The sequence below is a fragment of the Bombina bombina genome, chromosome 2 (assembly GCF_027579735.1).
Source record: "Bombina bombina isolate aBomBom1 chromosome 2, aBomBom1.pri, whole genome shotgun sequence".
Taxonomy (NCBI): Eukaryota; Metazoa; Chordata; class Amphibia; order Anura; family Bombinatoridae; genus Bombina; species Bombina bombina.
In genome coordinates this window covers 313,006,415-313,029,861 of record NC_069500.1, presented here as the reverse complement: position 1 = coordinate 313,029,861, position 23,447 = coordinate 313,006,415, and the positions used below count along the sequence as shown (strand labels likewise).

The 23,447-nt window shown below is 39.4% G+C and overlaps 1 protein-coding gene across 1 annotated transcript in view; it reads right to left on the bottom strand.

Moving 5' to 3' along the window:
• Positions 1 to 23,447, bottom strand: part of SLC27A6 (solute carrier family 27 member 6) — a 239,303-nt gene that overhangs the window by 18,495 nt on the left and 197,361 nt on the right. Inside the window, exon 8 of the mRNA XM_053701645.1 lies at positions 12,401 to 12,498. Within this exon, the coding sequence (XP_053557620.1) occupies positions 12,401 to 12,498 (98 nt within the window). The remainder of the gene's footprint in view (positions 1 to 12,400; positions 12,499 to 23,447) is intronic.

Below are 23,447 nucleotides of genomic sequence, written 5' to 3'. Positions count from 1 at the left end.
GGCTCACCAAGCCAATTGTGTGTTCCAATTTATCAGTGCTAGGTTGTTACAGGTATTCAAATCAACAAAATGAAAAGGGTGCATATTGCACATTTTTGATGCATATTGCACATTTTTTGTTAATCCAATAAACCTCATTTCACTACTGAAATATTACTGTGCCCTTGAGTTATTTGATAGATCAAAATGAAATTGCTGATCCAAACACACAATTATTTATAAATGAAAATCATGGAAGTTGTCAGGGGTGCCTAAACATTTGCATATGATTATATATATGTGTGTGTGTGTGTGCAATAAAAATTGTTAATGGATATTAGGTGATACAGTATATCCCAAATTAAGTGAGTGACACCCTCGGGTGTCTTAAAAGAAAGATAGGTATCTATAAGTAAAGGAAGAAAAACAACATAGTGCAGAATATTTCTGTTAGGTTGTGCAAAAAAACATAATTTATGTAAGAACTTAGAATTGGAAAAATAATGTGCTTAATACAAAAAAATATAACCACCAAAAACAGTGTGGGCCTCATGGACTCTTGCCATTATGAAAGAAATGAAGTTATCATGTAAGTTCTTACATAAATTATGTTTTCTTTCATGTAAATGGCAAGAGTCCATGAGCTATTGGCATATGGGATAAAATACCCAAGATGTGGAAGTCCACAGTACAGTCACTAGAGAGGGAGGGATAAAATAAAAACAGCTATTTCCACCGAGAAATTAAATCCACAAAATAAGTTCTTATAAACAGAAGAATTAAACTGAGACAGCTGCCTGAAGAACTTTTCTACCAAAGACTGCTTCAGAAGAAGCAAATACATCAAAATGGTAAAATTTAGTAAATGTATGCAAAGAAGACCAAGTTTCTGCTTTGCAAATCTGATCAACTGAAGCTTCATTCTTAAAAGCCCACAAAATGGCAACTGATCTAGTAAAATGAGCTGTAATTCTCTGAGGCAGAGACTGTCCCGCCTCCAAATAAGCCATGTGAATTAAAAGCTTTAACCAAGATGCCAAAGAAATGGCAGAGGCTTTCTGACCTTTCCTAGAACAAGAAAAGACATCAAATAGACTAGAAATCTAACTGAAATCCTTATTAGCCTCCACATAGTATTTCAAAGCTCTTACCACATCCAAAGAATGTAACGATTTTTCAAGAGAATTCTTAGGATTCAGACACAAAGACAATTTCCCTACAAATGTTGTTAGAATTCACAAACTTAGGAAAAAATTTAAACAAAGTCCGCAAAACAGCCTTATCCTTTTTCAATGGGACTCCCATAGTGCCGGTATTATGAGTTTGGCCAAAAAGTGAGCGGTACAGCCCATAACTACAAGGTCCGTACCGTAAACTGAAAGTCAGTAGTTATGGGTTTTACGTTACAAAGCTGTACCATAAAACTCATAACTAAAGTGTCACAAAGTACACTAACACCATTAAACTACCTATTAACCCATAAAACGAGGCCCTCTCGCATCGCAAACACTAAAATAAAATTATTAACCCCTAATCTGTCGCTCCGGACATCGGAGTTACACTAACCTGAGTTACACTAACACCTAACATTACAATAAAATTAAATAAATTAAATTAACAAAATACATTTATCTAAATTACAAAAAAATAATAAACACTAAATTACACAAAATTAAAAAGAAATGATCAAATATTTAAACTAATTATACCTAATCTAATAGCCCTATCGGCGGGAAGATGTCTTCATTCAGACGGCATCTTCTATCTTCATCCTTCCGACGCGGAGCGGCTCCATCTTCAAGATATCCGGCGCAGAGCATCCTCTTCTATCGCTGGCTATTCAAGAATTAAGTTTCCTTAAAATAACATCATCCAAGATGGCGTCCCTTGAATTCCGATCGACTGATAGAATCCTATCATCCAAAGGAAACTTCATTCTTGAATAGCCAGCGAATGAAGAGGATGCTCTGCGTCGGATGTCTTGAAGATGGAGCCGCTCCGCGAGGAAGGATGAAGCTAGAAGATGCCGTCTGGATGAAGACTTCTGCCCGCCTTAAGGACGACTTCTTGCGCTTGGATGAAGACTTCTCCCGGCTTCGTTGAGGACTTCTGTCCGCTTGGATGAAGACTTCTCCCGGCTGGATGAGGATGGATGTCCGGTCTTCAAAAACTGTAAGTGGATTTTTTTTATTTTGATAGGGCTATTAGATTAGGTGTAATTAGTTTAAATATTTGATAATTTCTTTTTTATTTTGTGTAATTTAGTGGGCTTTTTTGTAATTTAGTTAATTGTATTTAATTAATGTAATTTATTTAATTTTAGGGTAATGTTAGGTGTTAGTGTAACTTAGGTTAGGTTTTATTTTACAGGTAAATTTGTATTTATTTTAACTAGATAGTTAGTAAATAGTTAATATCTATTTACTAACTAGTCTACCTAAAACCTAAGATAGCTACAATGCAACTATTAGTTATATTGTAGCTAGCTTAGGGGTTTATTTTATAGGTAAGTATTTAGTTTTAAATAATAATTTTTTAGGTAATAATAGTAAGTTTAATTTCGATTTATTTTAATTATATTAAAGTTAGGGGTGTTAGGGTTAGACTTAGGGTTAGGGGTCAATATATTTATTTAGTGTTAGTGATGTGGGAGGCAAGATGTTTAGGGGTTAATAACTTTAGTATAGTGGCGGCGAAGTTGGGGGCGGCGAAGTTGGTGTTACTAAATTTATGTAGGTGGCGACGACATTTGGGGCAGCAGATTAGGGGTTAATAAGTGTAATGTAGGTAGCAGCGATGTCGGGGGCAGCAGATTAAGGGTTAATAAGTGTAATGTAGGTGTCAGCAATGTTGAGGGTGGCAGATTAGAGGTGTTTATGTTAGGGTGTTAGGTTTAAACATAAATTTTCTTTCCCCATAGGAATCAATGGGGCTGCATTATGCTCCTTTATTGCAGGTGTTAGGCTTTTTTTTCAGCTGGCTCTCCCCATTGATGTCTATGGGGAAATCGTGCACGAGCACGTAAAACCAGCTCAAAACAGTGCTGGTATTTGTGTGCGGTATGGAGCTCAACGCTGCCATATTGCCCGCTAACGCAGTTTTTGGAAATCCTGTAATAGCAGCGCTATTAAAAGGTGAGCGGTGGAAACAACTTGCAAGTTATTACCGAGCCGCTCATAACGCAAAACTCAAAATCTGTCCGTAAGTCTTTCTCATAAATTTCACAAAAATTTCAGTGAAAAAATTTAAATCATAAGCAGAAGAATCAAACAGCTGCCTGAAGAACTTTCATACAAAAGACTGCTTCAGAAGAAGCAAATACATCAAAATGGTAAAACTTAGTAAATGTATGCAAAGAAGACCAAGTTGCTGCTTTGCAAATCTGATGAACCGAAGCTTCATTCTTAAAAACCCAAGAAGTGGCGACTGATCTGATGAGAAAGAGACTGTCCAGTCTCCAAATAAGCCTTGTGAATCAAAAGTTTTAACCAAGATGCCAAAGAAATGGCAGAAGTTTTCTGACCTTTCCTAGGACCAAAAAAAAACAACAGACTAGAAGTTTTCCTGAAATCTTTAGTAGCTTCAACATAATATTTCAAAGCTCTTACAACATCCAAAGAATGTAAAGATCTTTCAAGAGTATTCTTAGGATTAGGACACAAGGAAGGAACAACAATTTCCCTACTAATATTGTTAGAATTCACAAACTTAGGAAGAAATTTAAACAAAGTCCACAAAACAGCCTTATCCCTTCAAAGTACTTGCAGACAAACCTTTATCCAAACCATCCCAAAGAAACTGTAAAACTCTAGGAATTCTAAAAGAATGCCAAGAGAACTTATGAGAAGAACACTATGAAATATAGGTTTTACAAACCCAATAATAAATCTTCCTAGAAATGGAATCATGAGCCTGTAGCATAGTTTTAATCACTGAGTCAGAGAAGCCTCTATGACTAAGCGTTCAATTTCCATACCTTCAAATATAGCGATTTGAGATCCTGATCGAAAAACGGCCCTTGAGACAGAAGGTCTGGCCTTAAAGGAAGTGGCCAAGGTTGGCAACTGGACATCCGAACAAGATCTGCATACCAAAACCTGTGAGGCCATGCTGGTGCTATCAGAAACACATGCAATCGTTCCATTATGATCTTGGAGATCCCCCTTGGAAGAAGAACCAGAGGCGGAAAAATGTAAGCAGGTTGGTAAAACCGAGGAAACTGCTAACGCATCCACCATCTCCACCTGAGGATCCTTGGACCTGGAAAGGTACCTGGGAAGCTTCTTGTTTAGATGGGAAGAAATTGGATCTATTTCGGGAAGACCCCAGATCTGTACAATCTGACAAAATACATCTGGAAGGAGAGACCACTGCCCTGGATGTAAATACTGACGGCTGAGATAATCCGCTTCCCAATTGTCTACACCTGGGATATGTATCACAAAAATTAGACAGGAGTTAAATTCAGCCCAAGAAAGTATCCAAGATACTTCTTTCATCGCTAAAGGATTGAGAGTCCCACCCTGATGATTGACATATGCCACAGTTGTGATATTGTCTGTCTGAAAACGAATGAATGATTCTCTCTTTAATAGAGGCCAAGCCTAAAGAGCCCTGAAAATAGCACAGAGTTCTAAAATATTGATTGGTAACCTCGCCTCTTGAGGATTCCAAACTCCTTGCGCTGTCAGAGACCCCCAAACAGCTCCCCAACCTGTGAGACTTGCACCTATTGAAATCACAGTCCAGGAAGGACGAACAAAAGAGGCCCCTTGAATAATCCGATGATGGTCTAACCACGAAGTCAGAGAGAGTTGAGTGTTGGGATCTAAGGATATCAATTGCGATATCCTAGTATAATCCATGCACCACTGATTCAGCATGCAAAGCTGAAGTGGTCTCATATGAAAACTAGCAGAGGATCGCATCCGATGCTGCAGTCATGAGACCTTAAACTTCCATGCACATAGCCACTGAAGGGTATGATCTAGACTGAAGGTTTCAACAGGCAGAAACCAATTTCATTTGTCTCTTGTCTGTTAAGGACAGAGTCATGGACACTGAATCTATCTGGAAACCTAAAAAGGTGACCCTTGTCTGAGGAATCAAGAAACTCTTTGGTAAACTGATCCTCCAACCATGTCTTTAAAGAAACAACACAAGTTGATTCATGTGAGATTCTTCTAAATGAAAAGATTGAGCCAGTACCAAGATATTGTCCAAATAAGGAAATACCGCAATACCATGCTCTCTGATTTACAGATAGAAGGGCACCTAGAACCTTCGAAAAGTTTCTTGGAGCTGTCGCTAGGCCAAATGGAAGAGCGACAAATTGGTAATGCTTTTCTAGAAAAGAGAATCTCAGAAACTGATAGTGGTCTGGATGAATCGGAATGTGAATATATGCATCCTGTAAGTCTACTGAGGACATATAATGACCTTGCTGAACAAAAGGCAGAATAGCTTTTATAGTCAACATCTTGAAAGTTGGGACCCTTACAAATTGATTAAAAAACCTCAGATCCAGAACTGGTCTGAATGAATTTTCCTTCTTCGGGACAATGAATAGATTTGAATAAAAACCCAGACCCTGTTCCAGAAGTGGAACTGGTACAAATACCCCTGAAAGCTCCATATCTGAAACACACCTCAGAAAGGCCTGAGCTTTCACCGGATTTGATGAAATGTAAGGGAGAAAAAAATCTCCTCACATGAGGTCTTATTCTGAAACCTATTCAATACCCTTGAGAAACAATATTCTGAATCCAAGGATTCTGAATGGAACCTTCCCAAATGTCTTGAAATAATTTCAATCTGCCCCCCACCAATAGAACTGGATTGAGGGCCGCACCTTCATGCAGTCTTTGGCTTCTTATAAGGCTTGGATTTATTCCAATTCGAACATGGCTTCCAATTGGAGCCAGGGGAAGGAGTGTTTTTTTGTTCTCTATTCTGAAGAAAGGAACGAAACCGATTAGAAGCTTTAGATTTACCCTTAGACTTTTTATCTTTGGGCAAAAAATCTCCCTTCCCTCCAGTAATAGTGGAAATAATAGAATCCAATTAGGAACCAAATAAATTATTAATAAATTATTATGGAATGATAGAGATAGCAACCTATAATCATTCCATGATTTGAGCCATAAAAATCTTCTAGGTAAAATAGCCAAAGACATAGATTTAACATCAATCTTGATGATATCAAAAATAGCATCACAGATAAAATGATTAGCATGTTGAAGCAAACAAACAATTCTATGCAAATCAGAATCTTTTTCCCATTGTGCTAAGCTATCCAACCAAAAAGTTGATGCAGCCACAACATCAGCCATAGAAATGGCAGGTCTGAGAATATAGCCAGAATGTAAATAAGCTTTCCTTAGATAAGATTCAATTTTCCTATCTAAAGGATCCTTAAAAGAAGTACTATCTTCCATAGGAATAGTAGTACGTTTGGCAAGATTAGAAATAGCCCCATCAACCTTAGGGACTTTTTCCCAAAACTCCAATTTAGCCACTGGTAAAGGATATAACTTCTTAAACCTAGAAGAAGGATTAAAAGAAGCATCAGGCTTAGACCATTCCTTAGCAATCACATCAGAAACAGCATCTGGGACAGGAAAAACCTCCGGAGTAATCACAGGTGGTTTAAAAAGAGAATTTAAACGCTTACTGGATTTGTTATCAAGAGGATCAGAATCCTCAATATCTAAAGTAACCAACACTTCTTTCAATAAAGAACAAATATATTCAATCTTAAAAAGATAAAGAGATTTATAAATTTCAATGTCTGAAGTAGGATCCTCTGAACCAGAGAGATCGTCATCAGAGGAGGATATTTCAGTATGTTGTCAGTCAATACAAATTTCACTAGACTTATGAGAAGTTTTAAAAGACCTTTTACGTTTATTAGAAGGTGGAATAGCAGACATAGCCTTCTGTATTGCATCAGCAATATAATTTTTCATATCAACAGGGATATCATGTACATTAGATGTTGATGGAACAACAGGTACTGTACTAGTACTAATAGAAATATTAAGCTTATCATGACAACTGTTACATAATATAGCCGGAGATATAATCTCAGCTTGCTTACAAGAGATACACTTAGCTTTGGTAGAACTGTGTTCAGGCAGCATGGTCCCTACAGTAGCTTCTGAGGCAGGATCAGACTGAGACATCTTTGCAAAAATGTAAAAAAAAACAATATAGCAGTTTCAGGAATGGGAAAATAATGCATATGCTAATAGGCAGAAAAGCAAACAGCATAGCCCTCTATAATATAAAGAAAGCAAAAGCATAAAGGAAGTTGGGGTAAAATAACTAAAAATATTTGGCGCCAAGTCTGCCTCACAATGCAAATAGACATGAAAAGTTTTTGGCGCCAATCAACATCCGGAAATGACACAACTCGCGTCATAACAAGTGCAACTTTGCACCAACAACCTAACGTTAACAGAGACGCAGGAAATGACGAAACGTGTGTCACTGTAGACGAAAGATTTGCGCCAAAAATCAGAGGTCATTTGTATAAGAGTATATCGTCGATCTGAAAAGAGAGGGAGGGAGGTAGAAGATGAATCCCTACGACCGATAACAGAGAACGCTTGAAAAGATTTCCCATGAGTGAAACCATAAAAATCAACAGGCAATACTCTCTTCACATCCCTCTGACAAACACTGTACTCTGAGAGGAATTGGGCTTCAGAATGTTTAGAAGCGCTTATCATAGAAGAAATCATAGAAATTAAGCACAAACTTACTTCACCACCTCCATAGAAGGCAAAGTTTGTAAAACTGAGGTATGAGTGAGGTGGGAGGTGTATTTATAGGCATTTTGAGGTTTGGGAAACTTTGGCCCCTCCTGGTAGGAATGTATATCCCATACGTCACTAGCTCACGGACTCTTGCCATTTACATGAAAGAAAGAAATCTGCTTACCAGATATCTTAGTTACAGGCACTCAGAATAAATAGTCAACGCGTTTCAGCCCTACAATGTAGGGCCTTTTTCAAGACTAAAAATATGTCAATGTGGTGCCTATAAATACTGTATAAATCCTTGTGACGAACACACTCCCCTTCCTCAGACATCATTTTTGAATGACCATTAAGTGCCTCCTTCAATTGATTATCTTTAATAGTTGGCACCCTGGCAGTTGTATTTAGGTGCGAGTACGCTTTATTTTTGAGTAAATGATGGAGAGTGAGAGGTGGGGAACAAACCTATACAAATATATACAGAGTACTCGATATTGAGTTCTTGGCATTACCAGTCACTGTTTGTTTACTCATGTGATATATTTGCTGTGTGAGTGACTGATCCAGCCTATGATGTTTTGATGGTAACGCCCATTACTCACACATGTGGTGTTTTTTGGTATGGAATGGTGTGAACTGATTGTACACAAATCTATTTATGCTGTGTTGTTTATTTACATGCCTACATATTATAGCTGCAGGCTAATTGTCTGATCCAGCTTAGGATGTTTGATGACTCTGCTGGCAACGCCCATTAACCATAATTAGTGAGTTTTTTGGCATAAGCTGTCACAGTATTTACTTGGGTGACGTATTAACAGTCTGATTGGCTAATTCAGCCGGTGACTCTTGATGACCCTTTGATGGTCAAGCCTACTAATCACACGTGTGGCGTCTTCAGTTTAGCATGGCGCGGACAGAGTCTGGTAATGATTTGTATCTTCTAGTTGTTATACATATCCTGAATTTTGGACACAATTTGTATTTATATGAATGTTGAAAGCTAGAGACATGATGTATCCAGCAACTACTATTAATATACCGCTAGATTACGAGTTTTGCGTTATGAGTGAAAGAGCTTCATAACGATGCTTTTTCACTACCGCTGGTATTACGAGTCTTGCAGATATATATGTATCGCACACTTTTTTGGTCGTAACGCAACGTAACTAGCTTTCAAAAAGTCCCTTTTTCAATGGGACTTCCATAGCGCCGCTATTACGAGTTTGCCTGTTCGGACAAAAAGTGAGCGGTACAGCCCATAACTACAAGATCCGTACCGTAAACTGAAAGTCAGTAGTTATGGCTTTTATGTTACAAAGCCGTAACATAAAACTCATAACTAAAGTGCGAAAAAGTACACTAACACCCATAAACTACCTATTAACCCCTAAACCGAGGCCCTCCTGCATCGCAAATACTAAAATTAAATTATTAACCCCTAATCTGCTGCTCCGGACATCGCCGCCACTATAATAAACATATTAACCCCTAAACCGCCGCACTCCCGCATAGCAAAAACTAGTTAAATATTATTAACCCCTAATCTGCTGTCCCTAAATTTGCCACAACCTACATTACTGTTATTAACCCCTAAACTACTGCCCCCAAAATCGCTGCCACTATACTAAAGTTATTAACCCCCAAGTCTAACCCTAACCGTAACACCCACTAACTTTAACATAATTAAAATAAATCTAAATAAAAAATCACAATTAATACCTAAATAATAACTATTTAAAACTAAATACCTATAAAATAAAACCTAAGCTAGCTACAATATAACCAATAGTTACATTGTATCTATCTTAGGTTTTATTTTTATTTCACAGGTAAAAAAAAAATAAACACTAAATTACACAAAATAAAAAAGAAATGATCAAATATTTAAACTAATTACACCTAATCTAATAGCCCTATCAAAATAAAAAGGCCCCCCAAAATAAAAAAAAACCCTAGCCTAAACTAAACTGCTAATAGCCCTTAAAGTGCATGTAAAGTCAACCTACTTGCTCTTCATCAAAGTGTTTAATTGCCAAAATAAACATTAGTTTCATTCATCATAATTTTAAAATCTCATTTGAAAAGTAAATATATATTGTTTTACTTGCTATTCTTATCGGCGATTCCTCCGCCTGCCATTTTGGTCCCACATTTGTTTTTTGATTGACACTTTACTTTCGTAATCTTTTTTTCACCCCTGGGGCGTCAGGCCGGTTGTTCGCTACGTAACTGCGCATGCGTGAACTACTCGATGACGTTGCATAGTAAATGCTCGTCCGCGATTCGCGCATGCGCAATACGAATATCTAATCAGTTATTATAGGTGCCGAGGTTTAGAGCGTATTGATTGCTGTACGCATGCGCTTATTGTCATCCATATTTTAAACGCATGCGCAAATATAACCCCTCATCGTGAACGAGCTTGAAACCAACGTCATAGAGTGGGCGGTAAAGATTGAAATGATGCAGGGGAAATACAGGAATAAGACGGTTGGGAGGAGCTCACTGCTTAGAACGTAAATAAGTTTGAATTGAAAAAAATATATAAACATTATTTATTTAAAAAAAATATTATTGCGGTTTGACTATATATAATATTGTGAACAAGTAGGTTAAATTTAATATCGAAAAATTTACATTCACTTTAAAAGGGCCTTTTACGTGGCATTGCCCCAAATAAATCAGCTCTTTTACCTGTGAAAAAAAATACAATCAATTACATTAATTAAATACAATTAACTAAATTACAAAAAATAATAAACACTAAATTACACAAAATAAAAAAGAAATGATGAAATATTTAAACTAATTACACCTAATCTAATAGCCCTATCAAAATAAAAAAGCCCCCCCCCAAATAAAAAAACCCTAGCCTAAACTAAACTGCCAATAGCTCTTAAAAGGGCCTTTTGCGGGGCATTGCCCTAAAGAAATCAGCTCTTTTACCTGTAAAAAAATACAAACAACCCCCAACAGTAAAGCCCACCACTCACACAACCAAACCCCCCAAATAAAATCCTATCTAAAAAACCTAAGCTCCCCATTGCCCTGAAAAGGGCATTTGGATGGGCATTGCCCTTAAAAGGGCATTAAGCTCTTTTTCAGCCCAAACCCTAAGTTAAAAATAAAACCCACCCAATAAACCCTTAAAAAACCTAACACTAACCTCCGAAGATCCACTTACAGCTTTTGAAGACCGGATATCCATCCTCACCCAGGCGGCAAAGTCTTCATCCAAGCGGGCAGAAGTCTTCATCCAAGCGGGCAGAAATCTTCATTCAGACAGCATCTTCTATCTTCATCAATCCGGCGCGGAGCAGGTCCATCTTCAAGACATCCTCTTCTTTCGATGGCTATTGAAGAATGAAGTTTCCCTTTAAATTACATCAAAGATGGTGTCCCTTACATTCCGATTGGCTGATAGAATTCTATCAGCCAATAGGAATTAAGGGGGGAAAAATCCTATTGGCTGTTGCAATCAGCCAATAGGATTGAGCTTTCATCCTTTTGGCTGATCCAATCAGCCAATAGGATTGAGCTTGCATTCTATTGGCTATTCCAATCATTAGAACAGCCAATAGAATGCAAGCTCAATCCTATTGGCTGATCGGATCATTCAACTAATTCCGATTGGCTGATAGAATTCTATTAGCCAATCGGAATTCAAGGGACGCCATCTTGGACGACGTCCCTTAAAGGAACCTTCATTCTTCAGTAGCCGTCGAAAGAAGAGGATGCTCTGCGCCGAATGTCTTGAAGATGGAGCCGCTCCGCGTCGGAAGGATGAAGATAGAAGATGCCGTCTGGATGAAGACTTCTGCCCGCCTGGAGGACCACTTCTTGCTGCTTGGATGAAGACTTCTCCCGACTTCGTTGAGGATGGATGTCCGGTCTTCAAAAACTGTAAGTGGATCTTCGGGGGTTAGTGTTAGGTTTTTTAAGGGTTTATTGGGTGGGTTTTATTTTTAGCTTAGGGTTTGGGCTGAAAAAGAGCTAAATGCCCTTTTAAGGGCAATGCCCATCCAAATGCCCTTTTCAGGGCAATGGAGAGCTTAGGTTTTTTTAGATAGGATTTTATTTGAGGGGGTTTGGTTGTGTGGGTGGTGGGTTTTACTGTTGGGGGGTTATTTGTATTTTTTTACAGGTAAAAGAGCTGATTTCTTTAGGGCAATGTCCCGCAAAAGGCCCTTTTAAGAGCTATTGGCAGTTTAGTTTAGGGTTTTTTTATTTGGGGGGGGGCTTTTTTATTTTGATAGGGTTATTAGATTAGGTGCAATTAGTTTAAATATTTCATCATTTCTTTTTTATTTTGTGTAATTTAGTGTTTATTATTTTTTGTAATTTAGTTAATTGTATTTAATTAATGTAATTGATTTAATTGCCCGCCTGCACCCTGGTATCTGGTTACCAGGTGGGAGAGCGCTCTATTGTCAATATTATATATATATACATATATATATATATATATAATTAAGAATTAATATCTAATTTCTCGTTGGCTCTAATGACACATTATTTGGTGTGTGCATGTGTTAAATAACATTATTGCATTCTTTGTACAATACATGATCAAAATTTTAAAAAGAAAATGAAATAAAACAAATACAAAAAATAAATAAAATAAATAATAATGTAAAAATCATACAAAATCTAACCTTGAATAGAAACCCCATACACATTTGCTTCTTGTATGAAATCCAGCATCCCAATGGTATCAGAAACTTCAGTGGTAGCAACATTTTCTCCTTTCCATCTAGAAAAATAGCAAAAGTAAACGTTGGTACAATAAAATGCATAAATCAATGCTTCTATACTGGACTGATAAGTGACCTAAAACTGTACAAGATAAATGTTAATTTATGCTTACCTGATAAATCTATATCTCTCCAGATATGGTGAGTCCACGGTTTCATCAATTACTGTTGGGAATATCACTCCTGGCCAGCAGGAGGAGGCAAAGTGCACCACAGTCAAACTGTTAAGTATCACTTCCCTTTCCACAATCCCCAGTCATTCGACCAAAGGAAAATGGAGAAAAAAAGAAGTAACACACGTTGTAGAGGTGCCTGAGGTTTAGTCAAATAAAGGGCAGGGTTGTGGACTCACCATATCCGTAAAGAAATAGATTTATCAGTTAAGCATAAATCCTGTTTTCTTTCCTAAGATATGGTGAGTCCACAGTTTCATCAATTACTGTTAGGAATCAATACCCAAGCTAGAAGACACAGATGAATAGGGAGGGACAAGACAGGCAGACCGAAACAGAAGGCACCACCGCTTGAAAAACCTTACTCCCAAAGGAATCCTCAGCCAAAGCAAAAATATCAAATTTATAACATTTGGAAAAAGTATGTAAACAGGACCAAGTTGCAGCCTTGCAAATCTGTCCCACAAAAGCTTCATTTTTGAAAGCCCAAGAAGAAGAGACAGCCCTCGAGAAATGGGGCATAGCTCTCTTTTAGGAGACTGCAGCCGCACAATCTGAAAAGCAATGAATTAAACTTCTCATCCAGACAAAAGAGAAGTAGTAGCTTTCTGTTACAGAGAAAACAAACAGAAGAAAAATATTAAGCAAGCACAACCTCCAATTGTGCGCACACGTTCCCCAAGAGACAATAATGAGGACACAGAAAAGGAATAACAAATTCCCAAACAATCTATCCACTTAGGATAAATAACCGCCTTATCCGAAATAAGATAAAGGGAATCACACTGCAAAACCGAGAGTACCTACACTCTCTGAGCAGAAGATATAACTAAAAAGAAAACTTCCAAGATAAAAATTAAACATCTATGGAATTCTATGGCTCAAACTGAACCTGCTTCAAAACCTCAAAACAAGGTTAAAAGCTCCAGGAAGAGAAACAGCCTAAAACACAGGCCTGATACTAGCCAGGGTCTAACAAAAGATTTACACATCTGGCACATCCGCCAGACACTTGTGTAAAAAAAAGTAACGCAAAAATCTGACCCTTCCGAGAACTGACTGAAAAACCATCCTCCAGACCTTCCCAGAGAAAGGGTAAAACCCCTAGGAATCCTGACCCTACTTCCAATAGTAGTCCTGGGATTCATATCAATCAGGGAATTTACACCATACCTTATGGTAAGAGTTAACAGTAACAGGCTTGCAGGCCTGAGTCATGGTCTCAATGACCGACTCAGAAAAACCAAGCTTAGACAGAACTAAGCATTCAATCTCCAAGCAGAAAGCTTCAGAGAAACGAAAGTTGGATGAAAGAATGAACCATGATTAGAAGGTCCTTCCTCAGGAATAACTACCAAGGTGGAAGAAATACATCCCTGCTAGGTCTGTAAACCAGATCCTGCGAGACTATGCAGCAACTATTAAAATACTGATGCTCACTCCCATTTAATACGAGCAATGACTCGTGTAAGGAGCGCAAACTGAGGAACAAGAATGTCAGACTGAAATCCTAAGGAACCGCCAGGGTATTTAAAAGAGTAGGCTGCTGATCTCTTGACCATTAACATAACTTGGAAGCTTGGCATACAGCTATCTCCAACTCTAGCACCCCCTAATTGATGGTTAACCTGGAAGCACCTCCGGAAGAGGCACCCACTCCCGGGATAAAAAAATCTGACTGCTCAAGAAGTCTGCTTCCGGTATTCACTCCTGAAATGTGTATAGTGGATAAACAATGAATGTGAGCCGTGGACTGGATACACCACAAGAGAAAGAAATTTATCAGGTAAGCATAAATTTTGTTTTCTCTTGTAAGGTGTATCCAGTCCACGGGTTCATTCTTACTTGTGAGATACCAATACCAAAGCTTTAGGACACGGATGAAGGGAGGGACAAGGCAGGCACTTAAACGGAAGGCACCACTGCCTGTAAGACCTTTCTCCCCAAAATAGCCTCCGAGGAAGCAAAAGTATCAAATTTGTAGAATTTAGAAAAAGTATGAAGCTAAGACCAAGTCGCCGCATTACAAATCTGTTCAACAGAGGCCTCAAGTTTAAAAGCCCATGTGGAAGCTACCACTCTAGTAGAATGAGCTGTAATTCTTTCAGGAGGCTGCTGGCCAGCAGTCTCATAAGCTAAACGGATTATGCTTCTCAGCCAGGCCTTTTGGCCTCTCCTCTGTCCAGAGTAGACAACAAACAATGCAGATGTTTGGCGGAAATCCTTAGTAGCTTGTAAATAAAACTTTAAAGCACGAACCACGTCAAGATTGTGTAACAGACGTTCCTTCTTTGAAGAAGGATTAGGACACAGTGACGGAACAACAATTTCCTGATTGATATTCCTATTAGATACTACCTTAGGAAGAAACCCAGGTTTGGTACGCAAAACTACCTTATCTGCATGGAAGATCAGATAAGGGGAATCACACTGCAAGGCAGATAACTCTGAAACTCTTCAAGCCGAAGAGATAGCTACTAAAAACAGAACTTTCCAAGATAAAAGCTTGATATCTATGGAATGCAAGGGTTCAAACGGAACCCCTTGAAGAACTTTAAGAACTAAATTTAAACTCCATGGCGGAGCAACAGGTTTAAACACAGGCCTGATTCTAACCAAAGCCTGACAAAACGCCTGAACGTCTGGATCATCAGCCAGGCGCTTGTGCAAAAGAATAGACAGAGCAGAAATCTTTCCCTTTAAGGAACTAGCCGATAATCCCTTTTCCAATCCTTCTTGGAGAAAAGATAGTATCCTAGGAATCCTGACCTTACTCCACGAGTAACCCTTGGATTCACACCAATGAAGATATTTACACCATATCTTATGATAGATTTTCCTGGTGACAGGCTTTCAAGCCTGAATCAAGGTATCAATGACCGACTCAGAGAAACCATGTTTTGATAAAATCAAGCGTTCAATCTCCAAGCAGTCAGACGCAGAGAAATTAGATTTGGATGTTTGAATGGACCTTGGAGTAGAAGGTCCTGCCTCAGTGGCAGAGTCCATGGTGGAGAGGATGACATGTCCACCAGATCCGCATACTAAGTCCTGCGTGGCCACGCAGGCGCTATCAAAATCACCGAAGCTCTCTCCTGCTTGATCTTGGCAATCAGACGAGGGAGGAGAGGAAACGGTGGAAACACATATGCCAGGCTGAAGGACAAGGGCACTGCTAGAGCATCTATCAGCGCTGCCTGGGGATCCCTTGACCTGGACCCGTAACAAGGAAGCTTGGCGTTCTGACGAGACGCCACCAGATCCAGTTCTGGTTTGCCCCATAGTTGAATCAGCTGGGCAAATACCTCCGGATGGAGCTCCCACTCCCCCGGATGAAAAGTCTGCCGACTTAGAAAATCCGCCTCCCAGTTCTCTACTCCTGGGATATGGATAGCTGAGAGATGGCAAGAGTGAACCTCTGCCCATAGAATTATCTTGGAAACCTACATCATTGCCAGGGGACTCCTTGTTCCCCCTGATGGTTGATATAGGCTACAGTCGTGATATTGTCCAACTGAAATCTGATGAACCTGGCCACAGCTAGTTGAGGCTAAGCCTGAAGAGCATTGAATATCGCTCTTAGTTCCAGAATGTTTATCGGAGGGAGGGCTTCCTCCTGAGTCCACGAACCCTGAGTCTTCAGGGAGTTCCAGACTGCGCCCAGCCCAGAAGGCTGGCATCTGTCACTATAGTCCACTCTGGCCTGCGGAAACTCATTCCCCTGGACAGATGGACCCGAGATAACCACCAGAGAAGAGAATCCCTGGTCTCTTGATCCAGATTTAGCAGAGGGGACAAATCTGTGTAGTCCCCATTCCACTGATTGAGCATGCAAAGTTGCAGTGGTCTGAGATGTAGGCGGGCAAACGGAACTATGTCCATTGCCACTACCATTAGGCCGATCATTTCCATACACTTAGCCACTGACGGCCGAGAAGTGGAATGAAGAGCACGGCAGGAAGTTAGAAGCTTTGATATCCTGACCTCTGTCAGAAAAATGTTAATTTCTACTGAATCTATCAGAGTTCCTAGGAAGGAAACTCTTGTGAGAGGAGAGAACTCTTTTCTATGTTCACTTTCCACCCGTGAGCCTTCAGAAAGGCCAGAACAATGTCCGTATGGGACTTGGCGATTTGAAAAGTCGATGCCTGAATCAGAATGTCGTCTAGGTAAGAGGCTACCGCTATGCCCCGTGGCCTTAGAACCGCCAGAAGGGACCCTAGAACCTTCGTAAAGATTCTTTGTGCCTTGGCTAACCCGAAGGGAAGAGCCACAAACTGGTAATGCCTGTCTAGGAAGGCGAACCTGAAGAACTGATGATGATCTCTGTGAATCGGAATGTGGAGATAAGCATCCTTTAAGTCCACGGTAGTCATATATTGACCCTACTGGATCATAGGGAGGATGGTTCGGATTGTCTCCATCTTGAAGGATGGGACCCTGAGAAATTTGTTTAGGATCTTGAGATCCAAGATAGGTCTGAAAGTTCCCTCTTTTTTGGGAACTATAAATAGGTTTGAATCAAAACCCAGCCCCTGTTCCTCCCTTGGAACTGGGTGGATCACTCCCATAACCAGTAGGTCTTGAACGCAACGTAAGAATGCCTCTCTCTTTATCTGGTTTCCAGATAGTTGTGAGAGATGAAATCTCCCCTTTGGAGATGAACCTTTGAATTCCAGAAGATATCCCTGGGAAACAATCTCTAGTGCCCAGGGATCCTGGACGTCTCTTGCCCAAGCCTGGGCAAAGAGAGAAAGTCTGCCCACGACTAGATCCAGTCCCGGATCGGGGGCTACTCCTTCATGCTGTCTTAGAGGCAGCAGCAGGTTTCTTGGCCTGTTTCCCCTTGTTCCAAGCCTGGTTAGGTCTCCAGACTGGTTTGGACTGGGCGAAATTTCCCTCTTGTTTTGCATTAGAGGAAGCTGAAGCTGCGCCACTCTTGAAGTTTCGAAAGGAACGAAAATTATTCTGTTTGGCCCTTAATTTATTGGACCTATCCTGAGGAAGGGCATGACCTTTTCCTCCAGTAATATCAGAGATGATCTCCTTCAGACCAGGCCCGAATAGGGTCTGTCCTTCGAAAGGGATGTTAAGAAGCTTAGACGTTGAAGTAACTTCTGCTGACCAGGACTTAAGCCATAGCGCCCTATGCGCCAGAATGGCAAAACCTGAATTCTTAGCCGTTAGCTTGGTTAAATGAAAAACGGCGTCAGAAATAAAGGAATTAGCTAACTTAAGAGCTTTAATCCTGTCTAAAATATCGTCTAACGGGGTATCCACCTGTAGAGCCTCCTCAAGAGACTCAAACCAAAAAGCCGCTGCAGCAGTAACTGGGGCAATGCATGCAAGAGGCTGGAGAATAAAACCTTGATGTATAAAAATTTTCTTAAGGAGACCCTCTAATTTTTTATCCATAGGATCTAGGAAAGCACAACTGTCCTCAACGGGGATAGTTGTACGCTTAGCTAGGGTAGAGACTGCTCCCTCCACCTTAGGGACCGTCTGCCACGAGTCCCGTATGGCGGCATCTATGGGAAACATCTTTTTGAAAGCAGGAGGGGGAGAGAACGGCACACCTGGTCTATCCCATTCCTTAGTAATAATTTCCGAAAACCTCTTAGGGACTGGAAAAACATCAGTGTAAACAGGCACTGCAAAGTATTTGTCCATCTTACACAATTTCTCTGGAACTACAATGGGTTCACAGTCATCCAGAGTCGCTAAAACCTCCCTAAGCAATAAGCGGAGGTGTTCGAGCTTAAATTTAAACGCTGTCATTTCAGAATCAGACTGAAGCAACGCCTTCCCTGAGTCTGAAATGTCACCCACAGATAGAAGCTCACCTGCCTCGGCTTCTGAGTATTGTGAGGGTATATCGGACACAGGCATTAAAGCGTCAGAAAGCTCTGTATTAGTTCTAGCCCCAGAGCTGTCTCGCTTTCCTTGTAACCCTGGCAGTTTGGACAATACCTCTGAGAGGGTAGCATTCATAACTGCCGCCATGTCCTGTAAGGTAAAAGAATTAGACACGCTAGATGTACTTGGCGTCACTTGAGCGGGAGTTATAGCTTCTGACACGTGGGGAGAGCTAGATGGCATAATCTCCCTTTTTTCAGTCAGAGAATCCTCTGGAGATAAATCTTTAAGCGCCATAATATGGTCTTTATAGTTTATAGAAATTTCAGTACATTTGGTACACATTCTAAGAGGGGGTTCCACAATGGCTTCCAAACATATTGAACAAGGAGTTTCCTCTATGTCAGACATGTTTAACAGACTAGTAATGAGACAAGCAAGCTTGGAAAACACTTTAATAAAGGTGAAAAAACAATTAACAAAAAACGTTACTGTGCCTTTAAGCATCAACCACCGGTAAAATACAGTTAGCACCTTGCCACAGCTCTGCTGAGGCTCCTACCTGCCCTCAAATACGATTTAGAGAAGAAATAAACCCTTTATAATGGTCCTCAGATGCCAGAGGACTCCTCTAGGGAAGCTGGATGTCTCAGTCTGAAGTAAAACTGCGCATCTAGAGCGTGAAAATAGGCCCCTCCCACCATGTACTGGATGTCAGAGGGGCCTTAAGAAAATACTCCTAGGAGTATCTGACTAGCAATGTGGAAAACTAGGCCCCAAATAAAGACCTCTCTCCCTCAGAGAAAAAACGTCCTATTTATGAAACATGTAAACGTTTTGTCACTAAGTAATATGAGTATAAACATGAGTATTACCCTGTTTTGTAAGCATGATCCCAGTCGTTGTTAAATCACTGCATCTAGCTTACCTCAAATACACAAGGCTCTGTCAGCATTTTCTAGAACTTATTCATCTCTCTAGAAATAAAAATACTGAACATACCTCAAAGCAGGTAATCTGCAGACCGTTCCCCCAACAGAAGTTTTCTCATATTCTTCAGTTATGTGTGAGAACAGCAATGGACCTTAGTTACAAACCGCTAAGATCATCAACCTCCAGGCAGAATTCTTCTTCTAATTTCTGCTTGAGAGTAAACAGTACAACGCCGGTACCGTTTAAATATAACAAACTCTTGATTGAAGGTAACACTACACTAAGTCACCACATATCTCTTGATACTTCCTATCTTGTCGACAGTTGCAAGAGAATGACTGGAGGTGGGGGTTAGGGGAGGAGCTATATAGACAGCTCTGCTGTGGGTGTCCTCTTGCAGCTTCCTGTTGGGAAGGAGAATATCCCACAAGTAATGGATGAACCCGTGGACTGGATACACCTTACAAGAGAAAGAGCCTTAACGTTGCTTTTTTACTCATACAGCAAAACTCGTAATCTAGCCATTAGTTATCCTAGTTCAAAGATGTTTGGGTAAATTCAATTTCACGTCAAGGTGTACTACATGTAATTTTAAGAGGTCGCCTCCTGTTGCAAATGTTGGTGATGGTTGCCGATTTCTTTGCTGGTAGATGCCTGATTCACAAAGCCCTTGACAGCCACTGAAAGGACCATACATCTACACAGAAGTTATTCTCTGTCAATGCAACCCTTAATGATACTCACTAAGAATCCACTTTGCATTCTAACTGTATTAACCTCACTGAAAATTAAAATCACTTTGCTCTCAGAGTGGATGCTGAGTGTATATCAATAAGGGTTAAATTTACCTCCTGTTAAAATGTGCATGCTTCCTTTTTTGACAGATCATTTTACCAGATTCCAGTAGTCTTTAACTTTAATTTTATAAGATTTTTGACAGCAGATAAAATAATTATATTAAATAGTAAAGGAAAAATAACTCATTATGGTTTTATCAAACAGAAGTCTCTGTTGTATGTTCAAAAAGACACACTCCATATTTTCGAGTATGAAGATGTGGCAAGCGGTGAAAGAAAGATAATGATTTTGAAGAAAGCTGTAGGCATAGGAGGAAGGCAATAGCACAGTGAATATTAATTATTGTATTGAATTTGTGCCAGCAGTTTTATTTCCCATTAAGAGAAAAAGACAGAGAAGCAACCTATCTGCCTACAAATGTGTTTTAAATTTCTTATGTCCTGTAACTGATTTATATGTTTCCTGTAGAAATGCAATTGTAATATTTAGGCAGATAGGCTAGAAACTCATGGAAAGGCCTATGTTGAAACTCTCCTGGAGGAAATCGAGCACCTGAGGATTAGACCAAGTACCCCTTTAGCATGGTAAAATAAGGATTCAGTCTAAGGCTAAGTCTAATAAAACCCTGCAGCCTAGGTTATTAGATATTTGAACTAAGTTTTCGGAGACCAGAATGGCGGGTTTGAGAATTATAAACGGTTTTAGCTGGAGCCTTTCCTTGGGTGGCTTGGCAATTGGGGAGAACACATATGCTAACGGAATGGTCCAATAAAGGGTGAGAATCCATAGTTTAGAACTTTCAAGTTCTATCTAGAAACCATAAGGTCCATTGAGGGCATGCCATTCCCTTGAATAAAGAACATGGCGGCTGTGGTCGTCCACTTTTCAGCTGTCAGCCAGTAAAGTAAAAGAAGATTAGGCTGTAGGGTTAAAGCACAATTAATTGGGAATTAAAGGATTATTCCTGAGAAAGTACAGCTGTGGCAAGATTATAACGTCTGTTTACAAGCAGGCTTGAGAGAGTCATGAAAGATGTTTCCAGAAAGACTACCAAGATGATGATCCTGTTAGCCAGGATTTTAACACTTGGGAAGGTTAAGCATCTAGCCTTTTAACTCAAGACATCTAAATAACTTTTGGTGTTTGAACTTTTTCCAGACTATATGTTTATATATTATCTAATTATACTAAACACATAAACAAACACTCCCAGTGGCCCAAGGCAGATCTTGCTTAATCATTTCACTGCTAAATTATCATGCTAAAACAAAAACAAAAAAAATATTTTAGCATACAGGAGTTGGCTGTTTAGCACAGTTAAGTAAACTTTAAAAACTCTGATAACTAAAATTGCTTTAACATTGGTATATTCAACACAACCACTGTTTGCACATTTTATACCTAATAGTACACAGTAGAACAAATTGGATAAGGGAAACAGGTTTCAACCTGGTGGTACCCATTAACTTATAGATACTACATTGATGAAATTAATGATTTACACTCATTTCTTAAATATTCAAAAATATATATATATATTTTAAATGTACATATTATTCTTAGGCTAATTTTTGCTTTGAGTACATTATTATATCTAACATTTATTTATTGTTGAATTTCCCTTTATAATATATTATGAAGGAAAATTAGTGTAATAAATTAGTATAAGGTCACATTATAGAAATCTGTCTAAAAGCACTTTTTCAAAATATTTTATTTTCTAATGATCTTCAAATTAGTCTTTTTTGTATATCAATTTGACTTAAGAAAACATAATTTATGCTTACCTGATAAATTTATTTCTCTTGTAGTGTGTTCAGTCCACGGGTCATCCATTACTTATGGGATATATTCTCCTTCCCAACAGGAAGTTGCAAGAGGATCACCCAAGCAGAGCTGCCATATAGCTCCTCCCCTCACATGTCATATCCAGTCATTCGACCGAAACAAGACGAGAAAGGAGAAACTATAGGGTGCAGTGGTGACTGGAGTTATAATTAAAAATTTAGAACCTGCCTCAAAAAGACAGGGCGGGCCGTGGACTGAACACACTACAAGAGAAATAAATTTATCAGGTAAGCATAAATTATGTTTTCTCTTGTTAAGTGTGTTCAGTCCACGGGTCATCCATTACTTATGGGATACCAATACCAAAGCTAAAGTACACGGATGATGGGAGGGACAAGGCAGGAACATTAAACAGAAGGAACCACTGCCTGTAGAACCTTTCTCCCAAAAACAGCCTCCGAAGAAGCAAAAGTGTCAAATTTGTAAAATTTGGAAAAAGTATGAAGTGAAGACCAAGTTGCAGCCTTGCAAATCTGTTCAACAGAGGCCTCATTCTTAAAGGCCCAGGTGGAAGGCACAGCTCTAGTGGAATGAGCTGTAATTTTTTCAGGAGGCTGCTGTCCAGCAGTCTCATAGGCTAAGCGTATTATGCTACGAAGCCAAAAAGAGAGAGAGGTAGCCGAAGCCTTTTGACCTCTCCTCTGTCCAGAGTAAACGACAAACAGAGAAGAAGTTTGTCGAAAATCTTTAGTTGCCTGTAAGTAGAACTTCAGGGCATGGACCACGTCTAAATTATGTAAAAGACGTTCCTTCTTTGAAGAAGGATTAGGACATAACGATGGAACAACAATCTCTTGATTGATATTCCTGTTAGAAACAACCTTAGGTAAAAACCCAGGTTTAGTACGCAGGACTACCTTGTCTGAATGAAAGATCAGATAAGGAGAATCACAATGTAAGGCAGATAACTCAGAGACTCTTCGAGCCGAGGAAATAGCCATCAAAAACAGAACTTTCCAAGATAAAAGCTTAATATCAATGGAATGAAGGGGTTCAAACGGAACACCCTGAAGAACTTTAAAAACCAAGTTTAAGCTCCACGGAGGAGCAACAGTTTTAAACACAGGCTTAATCCTAGCCAAAGCCTGACAAAAAGCCTTCTCTGCCAGACGCTTATGTAAAAGAATAGACAGAGCAGAAATATGTCCCTTTAGTGAACTAGCGGATAAGCCCTTTTCTAAACCCTCTTGTAGAAAAGACAATATCCTAGGAATCCTAACCTTACTCCATGAGTAACTCTTGGATTCACACCAATATAAATATTTACACCATATCTTGTGGTAAATTTTTCTGGTAACAGGTTTCCGAGCCTGTATTAATGTATCAATAACCGAATCCGA